The sequence below is a fragment of the Enhydra lutris genome, unplaced genomic scaffold, assembly GCF_002288905.1.
Source record: "Enhydra lutris kenyoni isolate GAN:26980312 unplaced genomic scaffold, ASM228890v2 scaffoldscaffold17, whole genome shotgun sequence".
Lineage (NCBI taxonomy): Eukaryota > Metazoa > Chordata > Mammalia > Carnivora > Mustelidae > Enhydra > Enhydra lutris.
The window spans coordinates 32,719,203-32,743,204 of NW_019154101.1; the positions used below are offsets into that span (position 1 = coordinate 32,719,203).

Consider the following 24,002-nt stretch of genomic DNA (forward strand, 5'->3'; position numbering starts at 1 on the left):
GAGATAGATCATAAATGAGAATATTCATACTAGGAGCAGTATTATTAGGAAAATATAATAGATCTCTTTAGTCATTGCAAGAGGTAGGTCACAAATAGGGCTTTCATATTTCCAACACACAAAGGGAAGAAGCAAACAGAAGCAGTGCTGTACTTTATAGTGTCCATCAGGTTAAAAAACAAAAACATTCACTTAGCTGTTTATGAGACATTGTCAAATAATACTAAGCAATGTCCATGACAGCGTCCTTTTATAAATAAAATACATTTATTAGGCTTGCTTGTGTCATTAAAAGCAGTCCAGAGAATGAAATAATGTCGTCTAGCTTAGCTGAGGGATGGCTTTTCTTTTGCACAGGAGTCACATATGTAGACATCTCCAGAGTCCTGGAGTGAGTAAGTGTGATTGGGGCTGGAGTGGAGGCCTGGATGACCTGGAGAGGACGAGATGCACTTAGCAGGCATTTGGGTTTATCTTCTATTACAAAAAACCCTGTGTGGGTTTAAAAAGTCATACCACAGGCCAAAATGCCCCAAGGGAACTCTGATCTAGAGTGTGTGGACATCACCTATGAAATCCTTCTTAAAAGTTGTTTCTCTCAGTTGAACTTTTGGAAAATACCGAACAGCAATGAGTTATGGGTTGTATTCTCTGACAGGTGCCTAGTCTGTAGATGACCGATGTTTCCAGTTAATCATGCAGCTGTATGTTTTTACCTATTGGACAGACTAGGGAGGAGGTAAAGCCATTTGTCTTTTCAACTGAGGCCACTGGAAATTATAGAGGAGGAAAACTTTTCCCTTCTTCCCTTCCAGGTTCTTTGGCTGGCCTAATAACTAATTTGATAGAAGACAGATTAACAGGAGAAAAACAAGTTTAATTACATATGTTTGAGAGCCCCACAAAGACGGGAGAGGCTCTCTTGCAGTCAGGCAATCGAAGTTTATATGCCACCCCAAGCTAAAGAGAGGTAGGTGTAGGAGTCTGGGACTTCAGAGGGGAGGAAAACAATTTAAGAAGATGAGAAGAGCAAATATTCGGTAAATGAATGTTTACCCTGCAGAGAGGTCTTTCTTAGGTAAAAAAAGAAAAAAGTTATCTTTGGTAATAGCTCTCCTCCTAGTACAGACTCCGTTCTATTTTTTTTTTTTTTTTTTTTTTTTAGATAAGTGGGGGAGGTAAAAAGCTCTTCTTGAGTCTGTTGTGCCTCAGTTATCTTAAGCTCAAAATAATTTGCATGCCAAAGTGGCACATTATGGGATGGCCTGCCTTGAACCACATTAGAATTTAGAGGTGAGGGGAGAAGGCCGATGCTACTCTTTCGTCTCCAGGTACCCTTTTGGGCTCACCAAGAGAGAAGAGGTGGGCCATCACTTTGGAAATGTTGTGCTAGAACTTAGATGGGAAATGGGTATCACATATAAAAAAAAATGTAAGAGTTTTGGTTATGGCCACCTTTTGAACATTTATGCTGGTGTAGGATAGGACATTGACAAAGATAATCAAGTTCTAAGTTCTTTAAAATTGGAGTGTAGTACTGAAGGATGACCCGAGGTCTTTTCTGGAGTCTTTAAAAATGGGACTGTTGAAAAAGGCAGTCGTCTCAATGGGAGAAGATATCTGCAGATGATATATCTGATAAAGTGTTGATATCCAATATATATATAAAGAACTTACACAGCTCAGCACCAAAAAAACAAACAATCTAATGAAAAAATACACAGAGGACCTGAATAGACATTTTTCGAAGAAGACATACAGGTGGCCAACAGACACATGAAAAGATGTTCAACATCACTAATCATCAGAGAAATGCAAACCAAAGCCACAATGAGAATATCCTTGTACACCTGTTAGAATGGCTAGAGTCAGAAAGACAAGGAACGACAACTGTTGGCAAGGACATGGAGAAAAGGTGGGAATGTAAATTGATACAGCCACTGTGCAAAACAGTATGGAAGTCCCTCAAAAAAATTAAAAACAGAACGAATATGATCTATTCATTCGTCTATTGGTTATTTACCTAAAGAAAACAAAAATACCAGTTCAAAAAGATATATGCACCCCTATGTTTATTGAAGCATTATCTACAATAGCCAAGATATGAGAGCAACCCAAGTGTTCATTCATAGAGGAATGGATAAAGAAGATGTGGCTAATATATACAATGGAATATTAGTCCTAAAAAAGGGTGAGATCTTCCCATTTGCAGCAACATGGATGGACCTATAGTGTATTATGCTAAAGTGAAATAAGTCAGAGAAAGACAAATACCATTTGATTTCAGTTATATGTGGAATCTAAAAAATGAATAAACAAACAGACTCTGAAATATGGAGAACAGACTGGTTAAATATGGGACGTGGGTGAAGGGATGGCATAATAGATAAAGGGGATTAAGAAGTACGAACTTCCAGTTCCAGAATAGGTCATGGAGATGAAAAGTACAGCATAGTCTGTAATGCTGTGGTAATTTTGTATGGTGACAGATGGTGACTGCACTTACCTGGTGAGCGCCAATTAATGTATAGAATTGTTGAATCACTGCGTTGTGCACTTGAAACTAATAAAAACATTGCATGTCAGTTATACCTCAATACTAAAAGAAATGGAATAGTTTAACAATTGGGAGTTTCTCTGCAGTTACATACAAATACGCGTAGACTCATGCAAATGCACACATACTTAATCTGGAGTTGTGTTCCCAGTTTATGATACTGTGATTTGGTTCTGACAGCTCTGGAACCTACCTGTTCTTCAGGGTTAGTGCAGGCAGTACATGTAATGCTAGGGTGCTGTGTGGTTCTCAGTGATCCAGCACCCTCAGGATCAAAAAAAATCTCCAAGCAAAAGAAAAGGCAGCCCGCTAATTTATTTCCTAATACAGTGTGATCCCATTATATGCAAATTAAATTATGCAAATTTCAAGTAATGACACAAATACTATTAATAAAAGCTTCACAGGATGTGCAGAATTTCAGTGGATACATTCCCCCAAATTGTGCATCAAGCTATGTCATATTTTCAAAGCTAGCAGGTCAACTGGATTGTAAAAATGCTTTTTGATATCCACTGGCATCACCTTTTCTTGTAAAGAGAAATATCTACTAACCTTTGGCAATATTATTTGAACTCTTTGTTGTTTATAGAACTTCTTTAAGGATTTTGGTGACATTTGTGTTATTATTTTAAAATTAGGTATTATAAGTCTTTATCTTGTAAAATATCCAGGTGTACTAGTACTGGTGCTGAAGAAATCTTGCAAATCAGTAACTTTTGAACAGAAATGTGATAAAACACAGTATGATATGCCATGCTATCAATTTATGAGCTACAACTGAGAAATGCTAGAGATAATGCTGATATTAAAAAGCAACAGTAAAGAAAAATATAACACAGTAACTGTAGATTTATGTGTTCTGAGAATGCATTCCTCACACCCTTCCTCCAGACTGTGGGATAATCAGTTCTGAATTATATGAGTTCTTCAGGGATACATCCTATGAATCAAATGCAGCCATGCTTTATGAAACCCTGTTACCCAGGCTTGGAAAAGATTGCTTAGGTTGAAAAAACAGCAAGGTACTTATTTGTTTGATATGCAGTAGAACATCTTTAAGGGCTTCAAAGAAGAAAATTTTGCATCTATTTCTTTAAAACTTGTCAGTAAATAAACTTAGTGAATTTTTTTTGCATTCCACCCTGCTCTGTTGTGGGAAAGAAGTGCATTCTGGCACTTATCTATGTATGGGGAAAGGTGGATGGTCATTTCTTGCTTGTAGGTTTGCACTAAATGATTTCAAAGTTCTTTGGTTTTTACATCAGTAATATAAAGTGATAGGGCTTTTCATAACAATTGCTCATGTTTAAATGGTGGCTGTTCTGTGCCAGGCTCTGTGTGAACTGCTTTAATAACCCATTTAATCCGCATGGCAGCCCTTTGAGACAAGTACTGTTATTTCTGCCATTCTACACGTTAAGAAGACAAGCACAGGGAAGTCAAGTGACTTGCCAAAGATCCTAAAACTACTAAGTTGCAGAGCTGAGAGTCAAATCCAGGCTGGTTTGCTCCACAGTCTCTGTCCTCATTGACCAATCTTGGTGGCCTTTCAGGAAGCTGGAGTTGAGGATCCTCTAGGCAGAAACTTCATACCCTGAGGAGAATTTGCTCTGAAAACCAGGGGATGAGGCTGAATGTGACCAAGTGCCCACCTTAGATTTCACCTAGGAAGCCTTGCTTGACTTCAGACCCACCCCCCCTACCCTGCTGAACTCCCCACCTGCTTGTGATGCGTGCAGCTATTTTAAGAGGGGTGAAAACATTTAATTTTGCAGTTAAAAAGCTGACAGTGGCTGTGTCTGTCTGGTGTTTGGGCCTCCTGTTAGTGTGAATGGGTGTGTCAAAGGGTTTGGGTTTGTTGGGCGGCCATGTAAATGACTGCTCTCAGATCCTTCCCTTTTAATAGGTGTGGGAGGCAGGGTACAGGATGAGAAGACTGGGAAGAGTGACAGACCTTGCCCAAGTGATGTCAGCCTAGCTATCTTCTTGTCCAGACTTGAAACTGTGAGAGACTTCTGTCCGGAATGAGGTGATCCCTAATTGTTTTCACTCGGGCAGGGAGAGGTAGAAGCTGGGTCCTGAACACCTGATGATGGAGCTGTAAGGACGCACTGGACGGTTTACAGACTTTCATGCGAGCAGTGCTGAAGTGCACAAAGGAGCATCTTCTCGTATTGCTTGTTCATCAGGCTGTCATAGCTTTGATGAGTGTCCTTAGGGGTGTACATGATACAGGCCCTCGCTGACCGTGCCGTTCCCTTCTCCCCCTCTCTCACAAATGGTTTTGTTGTATCAGATCAGTCTATATTCTATTTAGACCTTTACCTTTGTGGGACTACAATTCTTAAGAGCTAGGAATTTTATAAATGTAGAGACCACGTTCAGGAAGCAATCAAATGCATTTCTATAAGACCGCTCCTTTGTGGGGTAGCCTGGGTGGCTCTGTCAGTTAAGCATCTCCCTTCGGCTCAGGTCATGATCTCAGGGTCCTGGGATCGAGCCTGTTGTTGTGCTCCCTGCTCAGGGGTGTTTGCTTCTCCCTCTCCCTTTGCCTCCTCCCCGCTGCTTGTGCCCTGTCTCTCTCTCTCTCTCTCTCAAATAAATAAGTAAAATCTTTAAAAAAAAAAAAAAAAAAAAGAAAAGAAAAGACTGCTCACTTGTTATAGGTATGATCTGAAGGGCGCTCATGCTCTTTCTTAGAGTTCTCAAATCTTTTCCTGTATGTTTTAGTTAACTGTAAGATGTTGGAAATTAAAAAAGAGGCATGGCCTCATTCGTTACTTTCTGAACCCCTTGTGTGGGTCCAAACATTAGATAGAAAATGTGGGAGGTCTCTTGCAGCAGTTTGCCTTTAGTCATGGAGCATCTAGGATCCAGTTAGAGGAGAGGTGGTGGCATGGGAGAGCTGTCAGGGGACCTCACACAGTGCTTCCACGTTTATTTGCGGTGAAAGAAGGCAAGCATTTTTGTCCTCACTCTACAGATGAGGAATCAGGAAACTGCTTCATGTCAAACAGCTGATCACCCAGACCCTGCTCACACTCTTCCCAGCTGCCTTTCCAGTGTGGACAGTGGGAGAGTGAGGGCAAGTTTGAACTAAGCCTTGAAGTGTGGAGGCCAGCCCGAGGCCTCATCGGGAGGCTGCGTGAGCTGTAAAAGCCAGTCAGAAGCCAGTGTGCTACCCAGGGCCCCCCTGTTACTCACCCTGTTCCTTGGAGCCTCGCCCTCAGGCTGGAGGTGTGTAACAGGGTGAGGTGTCTGTTGCACATCGTATTTGGTCTCAAGCCCTTGTCTTTGTTTTTGAGCCCGAGCCACAAAGACCGCATCAGAGTGGCGGAGATGTAAACAAGCAGGCTGGCAGGTTGGTGTGGGAGCGCTTCACTGCCGAGCCCTGGAGGGCAGAAGGCAGGTGAGGACGGGCAGTGTTAGAGAGACAGGGACGTGGAGCCGCACTGCCTCCTCTGTTCTGTGGGAGCTCTTAGCACCATTTGTGGATTCTTTCAGCTTGAAAGACCCAGGATGTATGGAGTGCTCAGTATTGTTTACATGATACATTTGCAGCTTTTTGAGGAAGATAGAAATAGGACTTTCCTTCTCTTAATCTATCTTTTTTAATGCGAAAATACTTTAAAAGGAATTATCAAGCCAACCTCAGCATTTAAAATTTTACATTTTGGGTGTTGTGAATGCAGAGGTAGAGTTCGGCTGTCCTTCAGTTTGACTTCAGGAGGCCTGGCTTAGAGAGCGCTTTGGCTGCTCTCCTGCATTTCGGAGACATTCCCTCCAAGGCTGTTTCTCTGAAGGATTGAAGATAAAAGCAACTGAACTTTGTTTAATTGACTTATTAACATTTTAAAGGACACTAAAGGTCACAGCCCAGGTGACTGCAGTTAATTTACTCAGTTTACAGACCATTCTTCTAAGTCTTGTGCTTAAGTACATGTAGGTCTTTCTGTCTAGGATTTCAGGTTGCTTTCTTCCTTCTGCTCTGCTGGTCACGTTGGGTTTTGTGTGCCTGTTTTAAGGTGACTTTATTTGGCCTGGCATGTGTGTCAGGCCTAGGCCCAGTGATGCCAGGAACACAAGGATGAGTAAGAGGCGTCCTCTTTGGAGGCCTCAACCTGGTGGGATCACAGTGGGGACTCAAATAAGGTTCAGGCCAGACCGCTCTGTAGAAGGGGTGGTTCTGGTGAAATCAGCGTGTAGAGGTAGGTCTCGAAGGATGGGAAGAAGGGGCGAAGGTTTACCAAGTGCCAGGCCCTGCTCTGGGTGCCACCTGTGTAGAATTTCTCCTTATAATAACCATATAAAGTACATTCAATTGTTGTCTGCATTCTGTCCAGGAAATTAAGATGAAAAAGAAGGAACTTTTCCAAGGACCCACAGCTCAACAGTGGTACTGCTGGGATTCTAGCTCAGGCAGTCTGGCTGAGAGTCTATGCTGTGAGGCGCTGCATGAGGCGAGTGGGATTTGGACCAATGAAGAGTAAGGGCTATGGACTCCCAGGCAGTAGATGGGGGAGCCACAGTGATTGAAGGAGCCGATGCAGTTGGTTAGGGCCTTGTGATTGATGCCCTTGGGTCCCACACTGAAGGGGATGAGTGTAACGTCCTATTGTTCTAGGCTTTATGGGTCCCTGTGCTGGTGCAGCATTGTATTTGTAACGCAGTGGCCAGTGGGGAAGTTGTGAAGGTCTTTGAGTCCTGGAGTTGCAGAGCTTCTTGACTTCTACTCTTCACACTGGCCTGGATTTTTGGCATTCATTCCCTGAGTAGGTGAATGTGTAGGTCTCAGCCCTTGCTGGCCTCTTCCCATTGTTTTTCCTTCCTTTCCTTGTTTCTGGGAAGAGTGTTGTAGAAGATCATCTGAACTGCTTCTACTTCTTTACCTCATCATCCAGTCTTCACCATTACTTCCGATCTATCCTATGTCATCCCACTGGAACTGTTGCTACTAAGGAGTCTGAGTGGCTGACTGATCAGTCTGGTGAGGACTTTTTTGTCTTTGACTTGCCCAGTAGCTTCCGAACAGGGGCAGTTTTGCTCCGTCTCGTCTTCCTTGGATATCCCTTGGATAGCTGGCAATGTGTAGAGACATTTTTGGGTGTCACAGTTGTTTTGAGTCAGCCCTCTGTTCTTAAAACTTTCCAGCTGCCTTGATAGAATTCTCTCCTGGCTTGTCTTACAGTGAATCCTCAGTTCATTTCTTACGTCTTCTGTAGAGGACTCTTCTTCAGCCTTTTTATGTTGCTTCTCAGGATTCTTTTCTTCTCCTCATATGCCTCTTGCGTGAGCTCCTCAGTCCAGGGATTTAACTTCCATCTCTGGTTGTGTGGATACCCATCTGTTTGCAGGCTCCAGGTCTTTGGACTCCAGTCATGTCTTTCTCCACCTCATTGGTACACAGGTATTTTCAATTCAGCAGGTCTAAAATAAGGCCAGCCCAAAGTTGTCTTTATCCATTTGTCCAAACCTGCCTCTCCCATGTTTGCCGTCTGTCAGTGTTTGCTCCCCTCCAACAGTGAGCACCATTTTACTCTGCTGCTGCTGTTGCTCAGGCACACATGCATGTCTCACCTGGATTACTGCCTCTCTGCCCCCTCAACTCTGCAGCCTCATGTCCCACACTGCTACCGGGGGAGCTTTCCAGAACAGAACTCTGAGGGTTCTCTGCTACAACAGACAAAGTCTGAGGTGAGCTTGGCATGTGCAACCTTCTAGACCAAGCCCTTTGGTTCCAACTAGGAGGTGGAGTTTCTGCTCTCCAGAAAGCCCTTTTGAAAATCTTATGGGTGTTGGAGTAACTGGAATCCACTGGAATCTCCATAAATCCTATTTACTTCTTAAGAGATGGGTTCTACTTTGTGTCACCAAATTTCCCTCCTTTTGGGGAAACTGGCCATTTATTTATTTATTTTTAAAAAGATTTTATTTATTTATTCCACAGAGAAAGAGATCACAAGTAGGCAGAGAGGCAGGCCGAGGTGGGATGGGGGAAGCAGGCACCCTGCTGAGCAGAGAGCCCGATGTGGGGCTTGATCCCAGGACCCTGGGATCATGACCAGAGCCGAAGGCAGAGGCCCAATCCACTGAGCCACCCAGACGCCCCAGAAACTGGCCTTTTAGATGGCCTGTGGGGCATGTGATTAAATAGGGTAGAAGTATGTTGGTGTTCCTAGTTTCTGTCCTGATAGCTTTAGGAGAATTCTGGTTTTTTCCTTCATGTCCTGGCAGTGCAATTCTGTGTAGACCAACAATTAGGTTGACCAGATAGATATTCCTGCCATTAGGTATCAGACCATTCTAGAAGGGAATTGGAGATGAGGGAATTCTGTTTTCTAATTTTTCTGTGGTATTCAGTATAACCTAACACTTGTGATAAAGGACTTTCAGGGTCCTTTTGGAGCTGGTAGGTTAAGTGGCTTCATCATATTATTTCCTAGTTCACTGGAGTGATTCCTCTCTAAGAACCTTGGAACTGCCTGTCATTACACCCACATCTTAGGAAAACCTCATAGTACACTACAATGTTGGAAGTACTGACATACAGCTAATTGCACTGTGAAGGATTTGGACTTTTTGAAGCTTACTGGTGTGTTTTTCAGCAGATAACAAATATCTGAAAATAAATTCCCCTGGCACAACATAATACTAGAAGAAAGTAGTCAGTGTTTTTTAATCCTGTCTGGTATGACTCTAGCGGTGGAAGTCATGACACCATAAAATTGTTCTGTTGGCACGAATGGGCTCCTGTGGGGATGGTAGCTTTGCGCTCCAGCGTGGTGCCTGCTGGAATCCCAGCTCCCGTGTGCTGAACCTCTCTCTCTCCGTGTTTCTCCCCAGAAGCCCCGTGTGCCACGCCCCTGATCTGCAGCTTTGGGCGGCCGGTGGACCTGGACAAGGACGACTACCAGAAGGTGGTGTGCAACAATGAGCATTGCCCCTACAGCAGCTGGATGCACCTGCAGTGTTTCTACGAGTGGGAGAGCAGCATCCTGGTCCAATTTAACTGCATCGGCCGCGCACGCAGCTGGAATGAGAAGCAGTGCCGCCAGAACATGTGGACAAAGAAGGGCTACGACCTGGCCTTCCGCTTCTGCTCCTGCCGCTGTGGACAGGGCCACTTAAAAAAGGACACGGACTGGTATCAGGTGAAGCGGATGCAGGATGAGAAAAAGAAGAAATCTGGGTCAGAGAAGAACACAGGGAGGCCCCCTGGTGAAGCGGGGGAGGAGGCCAAAAAGTGCCGGCCGCCTAACAAGCCCCAGAAAGGCCTGAGCCACGACCTCCCCCGGCGGCACTCCATGGACCGTCAGAACTCCCAGGAGAAAGCGGTCGGGGCAGCAGCCTACGGGGCGCGCTCCCCCTGCGCCTCCCCGGGCCAGTCCCCGCCTACCGGCTACTCCATCCTCTCCCCTGCCCACTTCAGCGGCCCTCGCTCCTCGAGATACCTCGGGGAATTCCTAAAGAATGCCATCCATCTGGAGCCTCACAAAAAGGCCATGGCCGGGGGCCATGTGTTCCGAAACACCCACTTTGACTACAGTCCGGCTGGGTTATCGGTGCACCGGGGGGGCCACTTTGATGCGCCCGTGCAGTTCCTGCGGCGCCTGGACCTGTCCGAGCTGCTCACGCACATCCCCAGGCATAAGTTGAACACTTTCCACGTGCGGATGGAAGACGATGCCCAGATGGGCCAGGGCGAGGATCTGCGGAAGTTCATCCTTGCGGCCCTAAGTGCCAGCCACAGGAATGTTGTAAACTGCGCTCTGTGCCACCGGGCACTCCCGGTGTTCGAACAGTTCCCTTTGGTAGACGGAACTCTGTTCTTAAGCCCGTCGAGACACGATGAGATCGAGTATGACGTCCCGTGTCATCTTCAAGGTACAGGCATTCATCCACCTTGCCTGTTTTGCGTTTGTTAAAAGCCGAGAAGCAGGGTGGGCTTGCTCTCCTCTGGCTTCAGTGTAATGGCGGGTGCCTCTTGTTCTAGCTGGGTGCCCAGCACTGTTGGGGTGTTTCGGCTTTGCCCCTTGAGGTGGTGGAGGGGGTGCTGGGCTTTTTTTTCTTTACTCTTGATGTCACTGTACGAAATACAGTTGTCCTGGTGGGCCATTTTGTTTTTGTTCTGCTGTCATTTGAAGGGAGGATTCCTCGTGTACAGTTTTCCTTTATTGGGAGGGAATTGAGTAGGAATTGCATAACTATATCACTTGGTGTAAAACAGTTGCCTTTGCAACCTGTGTTAATGTGCCCAGTGTATTCTCTTTGATCCTTGTAAACGTAAGGGAGTAACAGAAGGGGGTCAGGGAGGGCCAGTGTGTTTTTTAGATGAGCTGAATTAATCTTGAAGTTTATGGAAAATCAGGCTTTCTTGATAACAGCAAAAGGAAAGTGGAAGATTATTTTAAGCTGAGGCATCACCCTTCTGGCAAAGGCAGAGAGCTTAGTGCTGTGGATGACATTCAGGGCGCAGGGATATTTCAGCCAGACTTGAACGATGGGTGTTGGTCAGGATGCGTGAGCAACGGGTCAATTTGTGTGAAATTACTGAGTTCATATAAAGGTGAGATACATGAAGTGTAGCATGTTTATAACTTCAAAAGTGTGCTAAAAAACCCCATGGTAGACACAATATATCCCTACTCGTCTTTGTCCCACACCCCCTGTTGTTTCAGTTCTCAGTGGTAGCGTTTTTCAATTATGACTGATTCTTAGGTTTTTATTTTTATTTTTTTTTTAAGGACTTTATTTATTTGTCAGAGAGAGAGAGAGAGAGAGAGAGAACAAGCAGGGGGAACTGCAGACAGAGGGAGAGAGAGAGGGAGAAGCAGACTCCCTGCTGAGTAAGGAGCTGGCCATGGGACTTGATCCCAGGACCCAGAGATCATGACCTGAGCAGAAGGCAGATGCTTAACTGATTGAACCATCCAGTCATCCCACCATTGTAATTTTAAAACTGCCATCTTCATATCCAGTTTTAGATATTGTCTATTGACTTAAGGTGGATGACTGTGCTTTCTTAAATCTTCCCATTTCTCTCAGGATAATGTATCACAATTCCTGGTGAAATCCTTAATGTTTTTACTGCTTTGATTATGTAAATATCTAGTATTGAGCACGAAGTATAGGTGTATTTCCTATCATATAGTATATTCTAGGATGTCTTTTGTTTTGTTATTATAGTTGATAATTGTTTCACAATTTCATTTTTTATTAGTCTTCTTGGAAACATTGGCTGGTTGGTCTCACTCTCTAGCAGCTTCCACAAAGCTTTCAAATCATTTGCACATACCTGTCCTCCATTTAATGAACTTCTTTTTGTAGAAATTAAATTCCCTTCATGGAACCTTTCATCTTCCTGCTCCTGTCTGTCCGGCTGTACTCATTAGCTGCTATACTGCATGGCTGCCTTTCTAGGAATTCTTTACTTACTTTTCTGTTCTTTATCTTCTGTTTCCTAGATATCATGTTTTCTTTTTTCTTGGTTTATTTCCTCAGTTTGTTAAGAAACATTCCCAGAAGGTTTCTGAGAAAGGAAGCATGGGAATAGGTATTTTCAGACTTTGAAAGTCTGGTAATGTCTTGATTCTGTCTTCACACTTGATTGCTATTTGGTTGGGTAGAGTCTTCCAAGTTACAAATATTTTCCCCTTAGGATTTTGAAGGCATTTATTTCTTCACTATATCTGGTCTTCCGGTGTCAGTGTTGAGAAGTCAATATTTTATTGCTGTCCCTTTGCTCTCTCCTCTGATCCCCTGAGGTTTTAAGATTTTCTCTTTATCCCTAGTGTTCTGAAGTTTCACCATGACACAGGTCTTCCTCTCCACCCCCATTCATTGTGCAGTGTGCTTTCTTGGATTTTTGGCTGTGTAAACTCATGTCTTCAGTTTGGGGAGATTTTCTTCTGATTTCTTTCTCTGATCATTTCCTCTTTCATTTTCAAATACAGCTGTGGAACTGTTAGTCAGATATTGGACCTCTTAAGTTTAATCTTTTTTTTTTTTTTTTTTAAAGATAGAGGGAGACCTTACACATCCCATTGCTTATCTTTCTCTTTATCCTGCCTTTTGGAAGATTTCTTTGGCTTTATATGTCAGGATTTTTACTGAATTCAAGATTTTCTGTTCTATAAACACATAAATTATACTTTCCAAGAGCACTTTTTAATAGCATCTTGTTCTTGTTTCATGGATGCAGGTTCCTATTTTAACTGTTTCCTCACCAGGAAAGAAGAAGTGAGGTTGAGGGGAGTGGTCTCATTCCTTTTCTAAAATTTCACCTAACCTTTTAGCCCTTTAGCCTTTGTTAAAATCAAATTGATCCAGAACTTAGTGTTTGAAACCGGGGATGATTTATGATTTCTCACAGTTCTGTGGGTTGGTTGGTTCAGATGACCCCTGACACATGTCTGACAGTTGGCTGACTGGCCGGCCTGGCAGGGGCCCTCTGCTGGAATGAATGGCTTATCCCGGTTTGGTGTGGTCTTTTATCTTCCAGTGGGCTAGACTGGGCTTTTTCCTGCATTCAGCGGGTGAGAAGGTGGGGCCTGCTCTCTCAAGAGGCGTAAGCTTGGAACCGAGTATCATCACTTCCATCACATTGTGGTTTTCAAAATAAGTTGTAAGGCTAGCCCAGATTTAGGAGATGATTATTAAATAGACTACTTCTTGATGGAAGAAGTTGCATAGAATGTTTGGTTACTTGTCTACTCCCACTGTTTCCCTTTGGGCGCCTCATTCCACTGCTTGTGTCCAGTTTCAGAGCTAAGTCATTTAAAATTCTTCATCCGATTTTGTGACCTCCTGTTTTGGTTCAGGTTTGCAGGTATCTCAGTTTCCCAGAAGATGGAGCTTGTGTTTTGTTTCTTGTTCTTTATACTGGTTGGGGTTAATTTTCGAGGGAAGTAGGTGGAAACTACTTTCACTTTAAGACTGGAAATATTCTCTGTGAAGATGAAAGGAGAGTACAGGGGTTCAGCATAAACGAGAGGACTGTTGTTCTTATTCTATCTGTGATGACGGATTCTTTTCACTTACATCAGTGAATCAAATTTATGTATTCCATGCCTGGGCTGGGTGCTATCAATCCTTGCCTTCCATCAGTTTATAATCTGAGGATGTAAGATACTCTTACAAAAATGGAACTACTGGGGCACCTGGGTGGCTCAGTGGGTTAAAGCCTCTGCCTTCAGCTCAGGTCATGGTCTCAAGGTCCTGGGATTGGGCCCCACATCGGGCTCTCTGCTCAGCAGGGAGCCTGCTTCCCCTTCTCTCTCTGCCTGCCTCTCTGCCCACTTGTGATCTCTCTCTGTCAAAATAAATAAATAAAATTAAAAAAAAAATGGAACTACCTTCACCAGGCCTAACTTTACCACCATCTATGGAATGAGTAACACCTGGGTATGATGTACTTTAAGCATCCTGTAATTTCCAAAGAGGAAGAGGCCACTTTGGCCTGGGTAGTTAAAGGAGGCAATGTGAAGGCAGATATCAGAAGGTGGATGGGATTTTGATAACAAGAGGGTCTGGCTGTGTAAGGCCTTTGTTGATAGGACAGAGGCAATCTGAGCAAGGGAATGGTGGTTTTTAAAAAAAAAAGAAAAGTTGAAACAGAACTGGGGAGAAGAGATTGGTGAGAGTGGAGGTTCTCCAGTGGAAAATGAGTAGGGTAGGTGGGGAGAACGGATTATGGGTGTCCTTTCAAGCCACAGTAAGGGCTTTGTCATGTTCTTTAAGAACTGAAGAGTCTAATTTTTTTTTTTTTTTTCTTTAGAGCAGATGATCACCTGGGGGCAGGGAAGTTGTTTGAAAGGATGGGGGGAACCTTTCTCCAGAGAGGTGGAACTTAAATCTCCTACCTAGATGGCAGGTGATAAGAGATTGCTGGGTGATGACAGTGGGAACTGAAAGGTAGGAATATCCACAAGAGGTTGTTTTAAAGAAAAAATTGTGGCTTTGGGGATAACTTTCCTCTAGAGGATGAAGCTGCATCCTGGTTGGCTCACTTTGGCTCTAGAGTGAATAAAGGATGCTGTCATGGACGGGATTGGAGAACACTGTGAAGGAGACCTGTCTTAGGGGAAGGAAGATGAGGGCATTGGTGTGTGTTGGGCTTGAAGGGGTGTTGGGACTTTGGGTGGAGATGTCTATCTAGCAAGCACTGTTAGAAATAAGCATCTGGGATGAAAACTGGGGAGCTTATTTTATAACAGGTGTGGTTCAGATCTTAAGATTGGAGCAACTCTTGAATAGGGAGAGAAGAGAAAGAAAAGGAAGAGAGTACGACAGAGCCCAGGACCACGTGTGAAGGGTACCTTTCAGAGAATGGTTGGAAAAAGGTGAAGATTAGATAGACCTGAGAAATAAGAGTGTGTGTGTGTGTGTGTGAGAGAGAGAGAGAGAGAGAGAGAACATGGTTCCCACTATTGAGGAGGAAGAAAGAGCCTTGTAAGCAAATGGAATGGAAAGTTACCCTGTAAGTACTATTTACCTCTTTCCAGAGGGTAAGGAGCAGGCTGGTCCTAACCATAGAAAGGTGAAGAGCCATGGTTTGGCGCCTGGCAAGGAGCGGCGCATTCTGAAGGAGTACGTGTTCTGAGTGTAGTGTTCAGCACTGTGGCGCTCCCTGATGCCTATGTAGAGAGCAGCAATGTTGCTATTGTACACCGTCTAGGTGGATCCTGGACATGCCCAATCTTTCCTAATGACTTGAATCCTAAACCTTTCCATGCAAACAAGGGTGACCTCTTTTCCTTTGCAAGCATTTGATGTTAACAAATGATGGAGAAATGGGGTTGTTTCTCTTAAGAGCCCAGTAGATAATAAGACATTGTACTCCATTTAAATAACCACTTACAAGTTAGATATGATCCTGGTTTCTAAATTAAATATGGTGAGGCTGAACAGTTTTGGAGACAGGGACAGTTAACACAGTAGTTGTGGCTGTGGGATAATTCTGGGCCACCAGTACCAAGACAGACTGTTGACTTTCCTATGGTGGGACTTGTCAGTGGATGAAAGCCCGTGGCTGCAGACCGGTGTTGTTGGTTCAGGCTCTGTGACACACACAGGCTTCTGAGCTGAGAGTCCTGCATGACCATTAGTTAGTTTGTAGGATTTGTGGCTTGGTCATTTGAATTTGGATGTCCATATTGTAAACCTGGCAGTACTTTTTAGAAAAGTGAATTGAAGCACTATTTAATAAAGATACAACTTTGAAGTATGTGTCCCATTGACAGTTGTAATTCATCATTATTCTAAAAGGACAACTTGGGGATATAGGCTGAATATGACCTATTTTGCTACTTATTTTCTCTGCATGGTAACATGTTTGCTTATAATTGATAGATCAGCCAGTGTTTTAGCCCCGATGATGGCCATTCTCAGCACTGTGTCTTCTGTGCACAGGGAGGCTCATGCACCTGTACGCGGTGTGCGTGGACTGCCTGGAAGGGGTCCACAAGATCATCTGCATCAAGTGTAAGTCGCGGTGGGACGGCAGCTGGCACCAGCTGGGCACCATGTACACCTACGACATCCTGGCTGCCTCTCCATGCTGTCAGGTTGGTATCAACCCCCCAGAGCGAGCTGCGCGTGAACTCCGGCTTCTGTCCCCTGGCGAATGCAGAGGAGATAGAGCCGCACCATCGTTCGTTCAGGGGAGGGCTAGGAAGATAGCTCGAGTGGCTCTACCACCTCATCCCCGAGTCCAGGAATGATGGCTAATTTACCATGGTGTGACGAGGGTATTGTAGAATTGGGGGTATTGTAGAATAATATATAATTAATGGGAAATATTTTTAGGGTATTAAGTAAAAAAGGTAGTTTATAAAATGGTGTAACAGTATGCTTCTATTTATAAAAAGTGACTACAGAAAGGGATCTGCTAACCTATAAGCCTGAGGTTGTGTCTGCATGCTGGGATGCTAAGTGGTTCCTGTCGCTTGTATTTTCTTGTTTTGTGTGACTAACATATACTTAGGTTCTAATAAGAAAAAGTCATTTATTTATTTATTTATTTATTTATTTATTATGATTTTATTTATTTGACAGACAGAGATCACAAGTAGGCAGAGAGGCAGGCAGAGAGAGAGGAAGGGAAGCAGGCTCCCTGCTCAGCAGGGAGCCCGACGCTGGGCTGGATCCCAGGACCCTGAGATCATGACCTGAGCCGAAGGCAGAGGCTTTAACCCAGTGAGCCACCCAGATGCCCCAAGAAGAAGTCATTTAAAAGGAAGCAGAAACTTTTACTTTCTTTGGTGGACAGCATTTTCTTTTTGCTTCCTTTCTGTGGGGTAGCACAGTTACACAGGGACTGCCTTCTTCTACTGTGTTGGAGGCTATCATGAAATGTTTGTAATCCTTAAAACATTGCTGAGAGGAAGCATTTACCAAAGTTTAGCTGTCACCAGAGGAAAGGGAGGTAGTAGTCCGGGAAAACACATTAAATAAGTTCATGGAAACACAGGAGGCAAAACAAAATCCTTGGAAGTATCTTGGTTCATTTCCAAGTGCTTGGAGGAAAAGAGAACCTTGTTTTAGAATTCCTTCATGTTCATGGGTGGGAGAGAATTTTACTTTGCTCTTTAGTCTCCAAGCCTGGCTTTAATACAAATAACTATTAAGCACTTCATTAGTTACTACATACCTTTGTATCTTCAGCACTATGGTGTGATTTTTAAAAAAAGAATATCCTGTGATAAGCTGTGCAGGTTGAAGGAAAAGGTTGGCCGAGCGGGTGCTTCAGCCATACTTTGTCTATACTAGTGTTCTCAAAAGAGAGCTATGGTCAGGAGAGACCTAAATGGCCATCCATAGCCTGTCGTTTGATTCCAGACAGGGCTGACTTTTCTCGTATGCTATTCTAATATATTGACCACATTTCCATTTCAAAATTCCATTAGCCTTGGAAATGAGATTTCAAAGTCTTTTTAGCTGCGCCCTGTAGCATTTTGTAGTACTCAACTGTGCTACAGTGCCAGCTCTTGGATGAGAGAAACAGAAGGAAGTGGCTCCTCTCGTTGACACACACAAGAGAGGGTTCTCTTTTAAAGAAGTAAGGAAGGAAAAGAGTTTGGGGCCGTTCATTGGTGCTAAAAAGGACGTGGGAGAGCTAGGTTAGCCTCCTTGTTTTCCACACGCAGTGGGGGTCTTTACAAATGTGGCACAGCCATGCTAAAACCTCTGACTCCCTGTCTGCTCCTCTTTCTGCTATACCACTGAGAGGCAGTGGGATTATGTCCTTATCTTTAGGGAGGAGAGCAGAATGGCATCCTGCCATAGCCAGCCTGTTGGTATTTACTATGTATTTATTCCTTAAAACAATGTGAGCCCAGACCTCTATTTTCTGGCCTTGAACTAAAAGTGGAAAACAATGTTTGATTACTCTTCGGCTTTTTAAAAAAAAAAGTTTCAGTTAACTACAGTTCACTCTTGAACAACATGTGGGGTAGGGGTACTGACCCCATGTGCGGTCAAAAATCTGCCTGTAACTTTTAACTCCCCAAACGCTTAAATACAAACAGCCTGCTGTTGACCAGAAGCCTTACTGATAACATGAATGGTTGATTGACACGTATTTTGTGTAAGTATTTTATACTGTATCCTTACAATAAAGCAAAGGAAAGAAAACGTTATAAAGAAAATAATAAGAAAAAGAAAATACATTTATAGTCCTGTACTGTATTCATTTTTAAAAAGCTGCTCATAAGTGGACCTGTGCAGTTCAACCCATGTTGTTCAAGGGCAACTGTGCATTCACTGGGAAGGTGTAAATGTTAGACGCTATTAAGGAATCCAGGAAGGTCTTCTACTAAGACTTTGAGCCGAAAAGAAGCTTAATGGTTAATTATTTGAAAGGAATAACAGGGGCGCCTGGGTGGCTCAGTGGGTTAAGCCACAGCCTTCAGCTCAGGTCATGATCTCGGGGTCCTGGGATCGAGTCCCGCATTGGGTTCTCTGCTCAGCAGGGAGGCTGCTTCCCTCTCTCTCTCTCTCTGCCTGCCTCTCTGCCTGCTTGTGATCTCTGCCTGTCAAATAAATAAATAAATAAAATCTTAAAAAAAAAAAAAAAAGAAAGGAATAACAGATTAAAGAGAATGATTAAAGAGAGAGGTTTGCCCAGAATTTCACTTTTTTTTTTTTTTAAGATTTTATTTATTTGTTAGAGAGAGAGAGAGAGAGAGCATGTGGGAGCACAGGCAGACAGAGTGTCAGGCAGAGGCAGAGGGAGAAGCAGGCTCCCTGCCGAGCAAGGAGCCTGATGTGGGACTCGATCCCAGGACCCTGGGATCATGACCTGAGCCGAAGGCAGCTGCTTAACCAACTGAGCCACCCAGGCGTCCCCCAGAATTTAATTTGTTGTTCAGAGCGATTAGTCAGCTAAAAGGGAATTTATCTTAGCCACAGAAAGGTTGTTAGCATCATAACTAAGAATGTGGGCTCTGGAATAAGCTTCTTTGGTCCAGTCCTCAGCCTTTCTGCTTCCTAACTATGTGGCCTTGGGCATGTTGCTATGAGTCTGTGCCTGTGTCTTCATCTAAATTCACAGACCACCACGTAACTCCCATGAGTATGTTGAGGACAAAATGAGATTATACTTTTTATTACATTTCTGGAATGTATCTAAATTGAGAGACTGTTGTATCTATCGTTTCTGGTTATTCCTTTAAGTTCTTGGACCTTGCGCTAAAAGGTTCTAGTCTTGTGCTGTTAGAGACCCAGGCACAAAGGAAGATCTAGTGTGCGGTGGTTTCCCGAAGCCTCAGGATCCACAGAGCACTTCTTCCTGGATTGTTAATTTTGCTGGAGTATTTTCGGGAAATTTTATTTTTACATCAAAGGAAACAAGTGTAGTAAGGAGCAGAATGCGAAAATGTGTACGAATTTTTAAAATAAACTCAGCCCAGTCCATGAAGTTTCATGAGGCTTTGAATGAGGGGAGTCAGCTTCAGCCTCTTCTTACAGTCCAGGGGGAGGGGTGTCCTGTTGTTAGGGGAGCCTCCTTGGAGCAGTTCAGGCCCTGCGGGTTGGGAATTTTGCTCCTGCCAGTAGGTGAAAGTGCTCAGGGTGCCGCAGGTCAGAGGGAAATGAGGAGTGAGTCTGTCTGACGGGTGATGAATGTGTGAATGTGTATCTTCCGCTCTGCCTCCCCTGCGTTTGCTAACAAGAGAGACAGATGCCCAGCTAAACTCCGGAGCAGTTCCTCAGACCTCATGGTGTTGCGTTTTGGTGTGGGTGGCGGTGACAGCATGGTGAGGCGGAGGGAAGGGCGAGGTGGCTGACGTGTCTGTGTTTCGCCCGCAGGCCCGCCTGAACTGTAAGCACTGCGGGAAGCCCGTGATCGACGTGCGGATAGGGATGCAGTACTTCTCCGAGTACAGCAACGTCCAGCAGTGTCCACACTGTGGGAACCTGGACTACCATTTCGTGAAGCCATTTTCCTCCTTCAAAGTTCTCGAAGCTTATTGATGAAAGCTTTGCTTTAGGAATAGCTATTTTATTGACTTTTATTTCTTTATTACATATCTTTTATAGGGAAACATTCTGTGACATGACTTTCTTTTCTAATTTAAAGGAGAGTTCCTTTGTGTATGTGTGCCACTAAAATGGGTTTGGCCCCTTGCCCTCTCTTGACTCCTGAGTGTTGGTCTGTGGTCCTGACTGGAGCCCAAATGGATAATCCCGTCAGTCTGGGGTAGAGGTTCACTATCACTAAGAGTCTCTGGGACAGCTTTTAAGGTGGTGGGGAGGATAGGGTGGATTTAGTTAAAGGGATTATGGGATTATCAACTAAAAGCCTGGTGGGAGTTGGAAAGAAACTCTTATTAAAATGTTAACTGTCTAAAGACCCACTTTTAAGATCCTGCTCTGGGCCTTGAGAAGAACATGGGACAGTGACTGTAAGTCTGTGCCTGGAGCGCTGGGAGCGCACTACTCTGTCTTGGCTCAGTGTTGTGCCAGCACACTGACCTGCAGATCATTGGAAAGCAGACACAAGTGGTGTTTCTGTCACCTCTGTGATTAGGCAGGCAGTTTTCACACTGAAAATTATATCCAAATTATAAGACATAGGAAAACTGGTGGTGTTGCAAATGCTTTTAGGTAAACTGACCTGTAACAGAGAGAACATACTGAATGAATTTGGAAGTGATGCACATGGACTCAAGGGGGCAAGATCAGGCGGGACCCTGTCTTTGGAATTGTGTCTTTGAAGTTGGTCAGATGAGCTCTTAAGGAGAACCCATGAATGACATGATTTGGGTGGTACTGATTTATGTAGGTTGCACTGTCCAAGTGCCATTTGATGTCAGATTCTTCTCACAGGTAAATCTCACAGCCAGAGACCCTAACTGGTGAAATTCAGAACCATCATCACTATGCTTTTTCTTCCACAAAATTGTTATGGCCACATTTTACCCATTTAATGCTGAGCTTCCCAAATCATAGGTTTGACCCCAAGAAGGAAAGGAAAAAATTGCTTTGTGAGGATATGAGGAAAGGAATAATAATTTTAATATTTCTTTTTAAAAGTGTGTTTTCATTTCTCAAAACCACGGACTGTAATATATAACAGTATTTTGAAAACAGATCATTCTGAAGCTCTCCATGATACTTCACCATTAGTGAAACAAGATGATAATTTGTATAACTTGATTAGTCAGAGCATTGGGCTTTCCAAAATACAGCCTTTTGTAATTAGAGCTTGATGATTTAAATAGACTGACACCCTATACCATCATAGAATTGGAATTGGAATATGATTTCTCAAAAATGGATTTGGTAATTTCAAGTATTGTACACATATATGCTAATAGAAAGCTGAAAATACATCTGTTTTCTGGGTAGCCAAATTTGGGGTGATGTGAACAGTTTGTATTACTCATGTGGTTTATACCTTTTTTTTTTTTTTTTTTTCCTCAGAAGAACAGCTGTTTTTCCTCTGAGAAGTTTTTAGGTATTACTGCAAGCAAGTTTCAGTTCTACTGTATGAAATATTTGATGTTTTTTTTTGAAACAACAGAGCATTGAAGAACCAGTATATCAGCTAATGTTCTTATCTTTCAGTTTGGATGATTGTAATTCGGTGTATTGCCTCTCATTTGGTGTTTGATGGTCTGAAAAATATTTCACAGTGGGGGGAAATGCTCAGTGCCTCTACGAAGCAGCAAATCGATATTGGCCTGAAAAAGGCCTATAGGACAGAGCCCTTGCAGATGTGTCCTTAACACACAGAGCTGTATTTGTGAGTTAACTGGTGCCCCACTGATTCTCTCATGTACCCAAGTATAAAAATTCGTAGGTTTCTCGTGTCTTGAGATAATATTTGAGTTTCAGTTCTGAATTTCAAACGGATAATAAAATATTTGTAATGCTGTTTTTTAATGCACCTAAAATTTTATAGAGAAACCTGTTTATTATTATTGTTCTGGATCTTAAAGTTTATGTATAAATCATGTTCACAAGCCCCTTGGTCTAAAACTGCTGTGAATGTGGTGTCTGATGCATTCAGTATTTTCTTCTTCCGTTGGTTTGTACTCTCCAAAAAATAAATAGGAGGAGTTTTCCCTGTAATTGGATAAAATTTGCTTTTGGCCTTTATTTGGACCACAAAGTTAGGATTCTGTGGATGCTGCAGTTCTGAAAAAGGAGAGGGATAGGTATCATCTCTATAGGATGATTCTCCCTACAGGAGAATATTGTTTGCCGTTAAGGCATCACATTCTCTTCTAAAGCAGAAAATCTGGTTTATTTGAGAATGAAATATAATGAGTATGCAACAATGTGGAGAATAAATCTTATTTTGGAAATCTGCTATCCTTAGTATTTTCACCAGGTTTTCTCAAAGTACTTTGCTCTGAATACATCAGTGGAAATTGGAGTATGTCAAAAAAGATGACTATTTTGTTGTGGTTTGGATATTAAAGGATATTAGTCACCCAAGAGACCCATTTTTCTGTTTTTCTGATAGACAGTGTTCAATAAAATGAAACACTCATAAGTGACTAATAATTTCAAAGTGATTTTTTTCACCTGTTCTAACTTCTTTTTAAAAAATCATTTATTTTTTTAAGAGTTCTGTACCTGGAACAAATAAAATTTTACCTGCTTCAGTTCAGTGAGAACCATTTCTGATGACTTTATTGATTCTCTTTAGGCTGACTCAGTTCTCCATTCTCTTCTGGTTGCACATGAAGCAAGTGATGATACCGAGTTTATCAACTGCTTGATTAAAAGATAGACATTGGCCATGAAATTGGGCGGTGGGATGAAGTATTCCATTCAAACTAAGCCAGAGCTCTCCCTGGTCTTTAATTTCCAGGTTTTGCAGAAGAAGTTTATTTTCCGAGTAAAAAGTATTTTCATTGCTTTTGGGGGGAGATTAACTCATCAGGAAGGAATATTATTAGGTGTTTAAATACTAAAACTAACAGGCTGATGCATAACTTAGTAGACCATGAAGACTAATTTGCTGAAATTTTGTGTTTTGTCCCCTAAGACCAAGGCCTCACGTACAGTTGGTTCTCCTGCGCCCGGGTCAGGACCTTCGCGTGGCTTCTCCGCTTTGGTCTCCTGGTTGCAGCTCTTGCGCAGTTTCAGTTGGTTGTTTGGGAGGACTTGAGGAGAAAGTGCTCCTGTTCAGTGTTTTGGTTCCTTTAATAGGCTGCTGCCTAACCCAGCTCATCTCTGTGTCCTTTGACTTCATTATTACTCCAGGTAATTGAAAGAAAACGTAACGGATGGGCATCGTTAAAACCAGCTCAAAAATATATTCTTGTCCTAAAGATTTCTTGTCAAGATGTCTTGGATTGCACTTTTGTTGAGGGAAGACAGTGTAAATAGTTAAAGAATGTGGATAAAACTGAAACATTTGGTTACGGAATTGTGTGTGGTGTTTGAAGGTTTCTGTTTGTGAAATGTATGTATTAAAAATAATAAAATCTCAGAAGCTAACGTTGTTCTCTCTCTTCGGAGTGTCACTTTATTTTTTTGTCTGGGCTTCAGGGTTTTGGAGCTTGGGCCTATTTGATCAGAATAGATAATGGGGAAGCCTTTCTGGGGTTTGAGCACAGTCCGTTCTCGGTCACTGCTGCCGGTCATGGGAACCGCAGCCTCTTTATGCTGTTCGATGGCGGCGGGTCGCCTGCAGCCTACCTTCGCAATACAGTAAGCCTTCTGTAGAACAGAGTTACTTCCATATAGATGGTCCAAAGTTCATTGTTCTGGTTATAGGGAGCTCTATTGAATGGGCAGACAGTCCTAGTCTACAGATTTTTCTGGGGTTCCCAGGCCTGTAACAATTTTTATAATGAGAAGACTTGATCATATGCTGCTTCATTTTAAGAAAATGAAAACTGAGTTGTGATTAAACCTCTTGTGACTTTGCACCGTGGTCAGGTATGTTTTAGCTTTTAAATCTCATTGTCCCTTTCATTTCCAC

The 24,002-nt window shown here is 43.1% G+C and overlaps 1 protein-coding gene across 2 annotated transcripts in view; it reads left to right on the forward strand.

Annotated features, from left to right (window-relative positions):
• LOC111147619 (hdc homolog, cell cycle regulator) overlaps positions 1-23,515 on the forward strand; it is a 45,392-nt gene extending 21,877 nt beyond the window's left edge. For both annotated transcript variants that reach the window (XM_022503789.1, XM_022503788.1), the window contains 3 exons: positions 9,404-10,444; positions 15,971-16,125; positions 19,868-23,515. In XM_022503789.1, coding sequence (XP_022359497.1) covers positions 9,404-10,444; positions 15,971-16,125; positions 19,868-20,032 — 1,361 coding nt within the window. In that variant the 3' untranslated portion in view covers positions 20,033-23,515. The remainder of the gene's footprint in view (positions 1-9,403; positions 10,445-15,970; positions 16,126-19,867) is intronic.
• Positions 23,516-24,002: the final 487 nt, after the last annotated feature.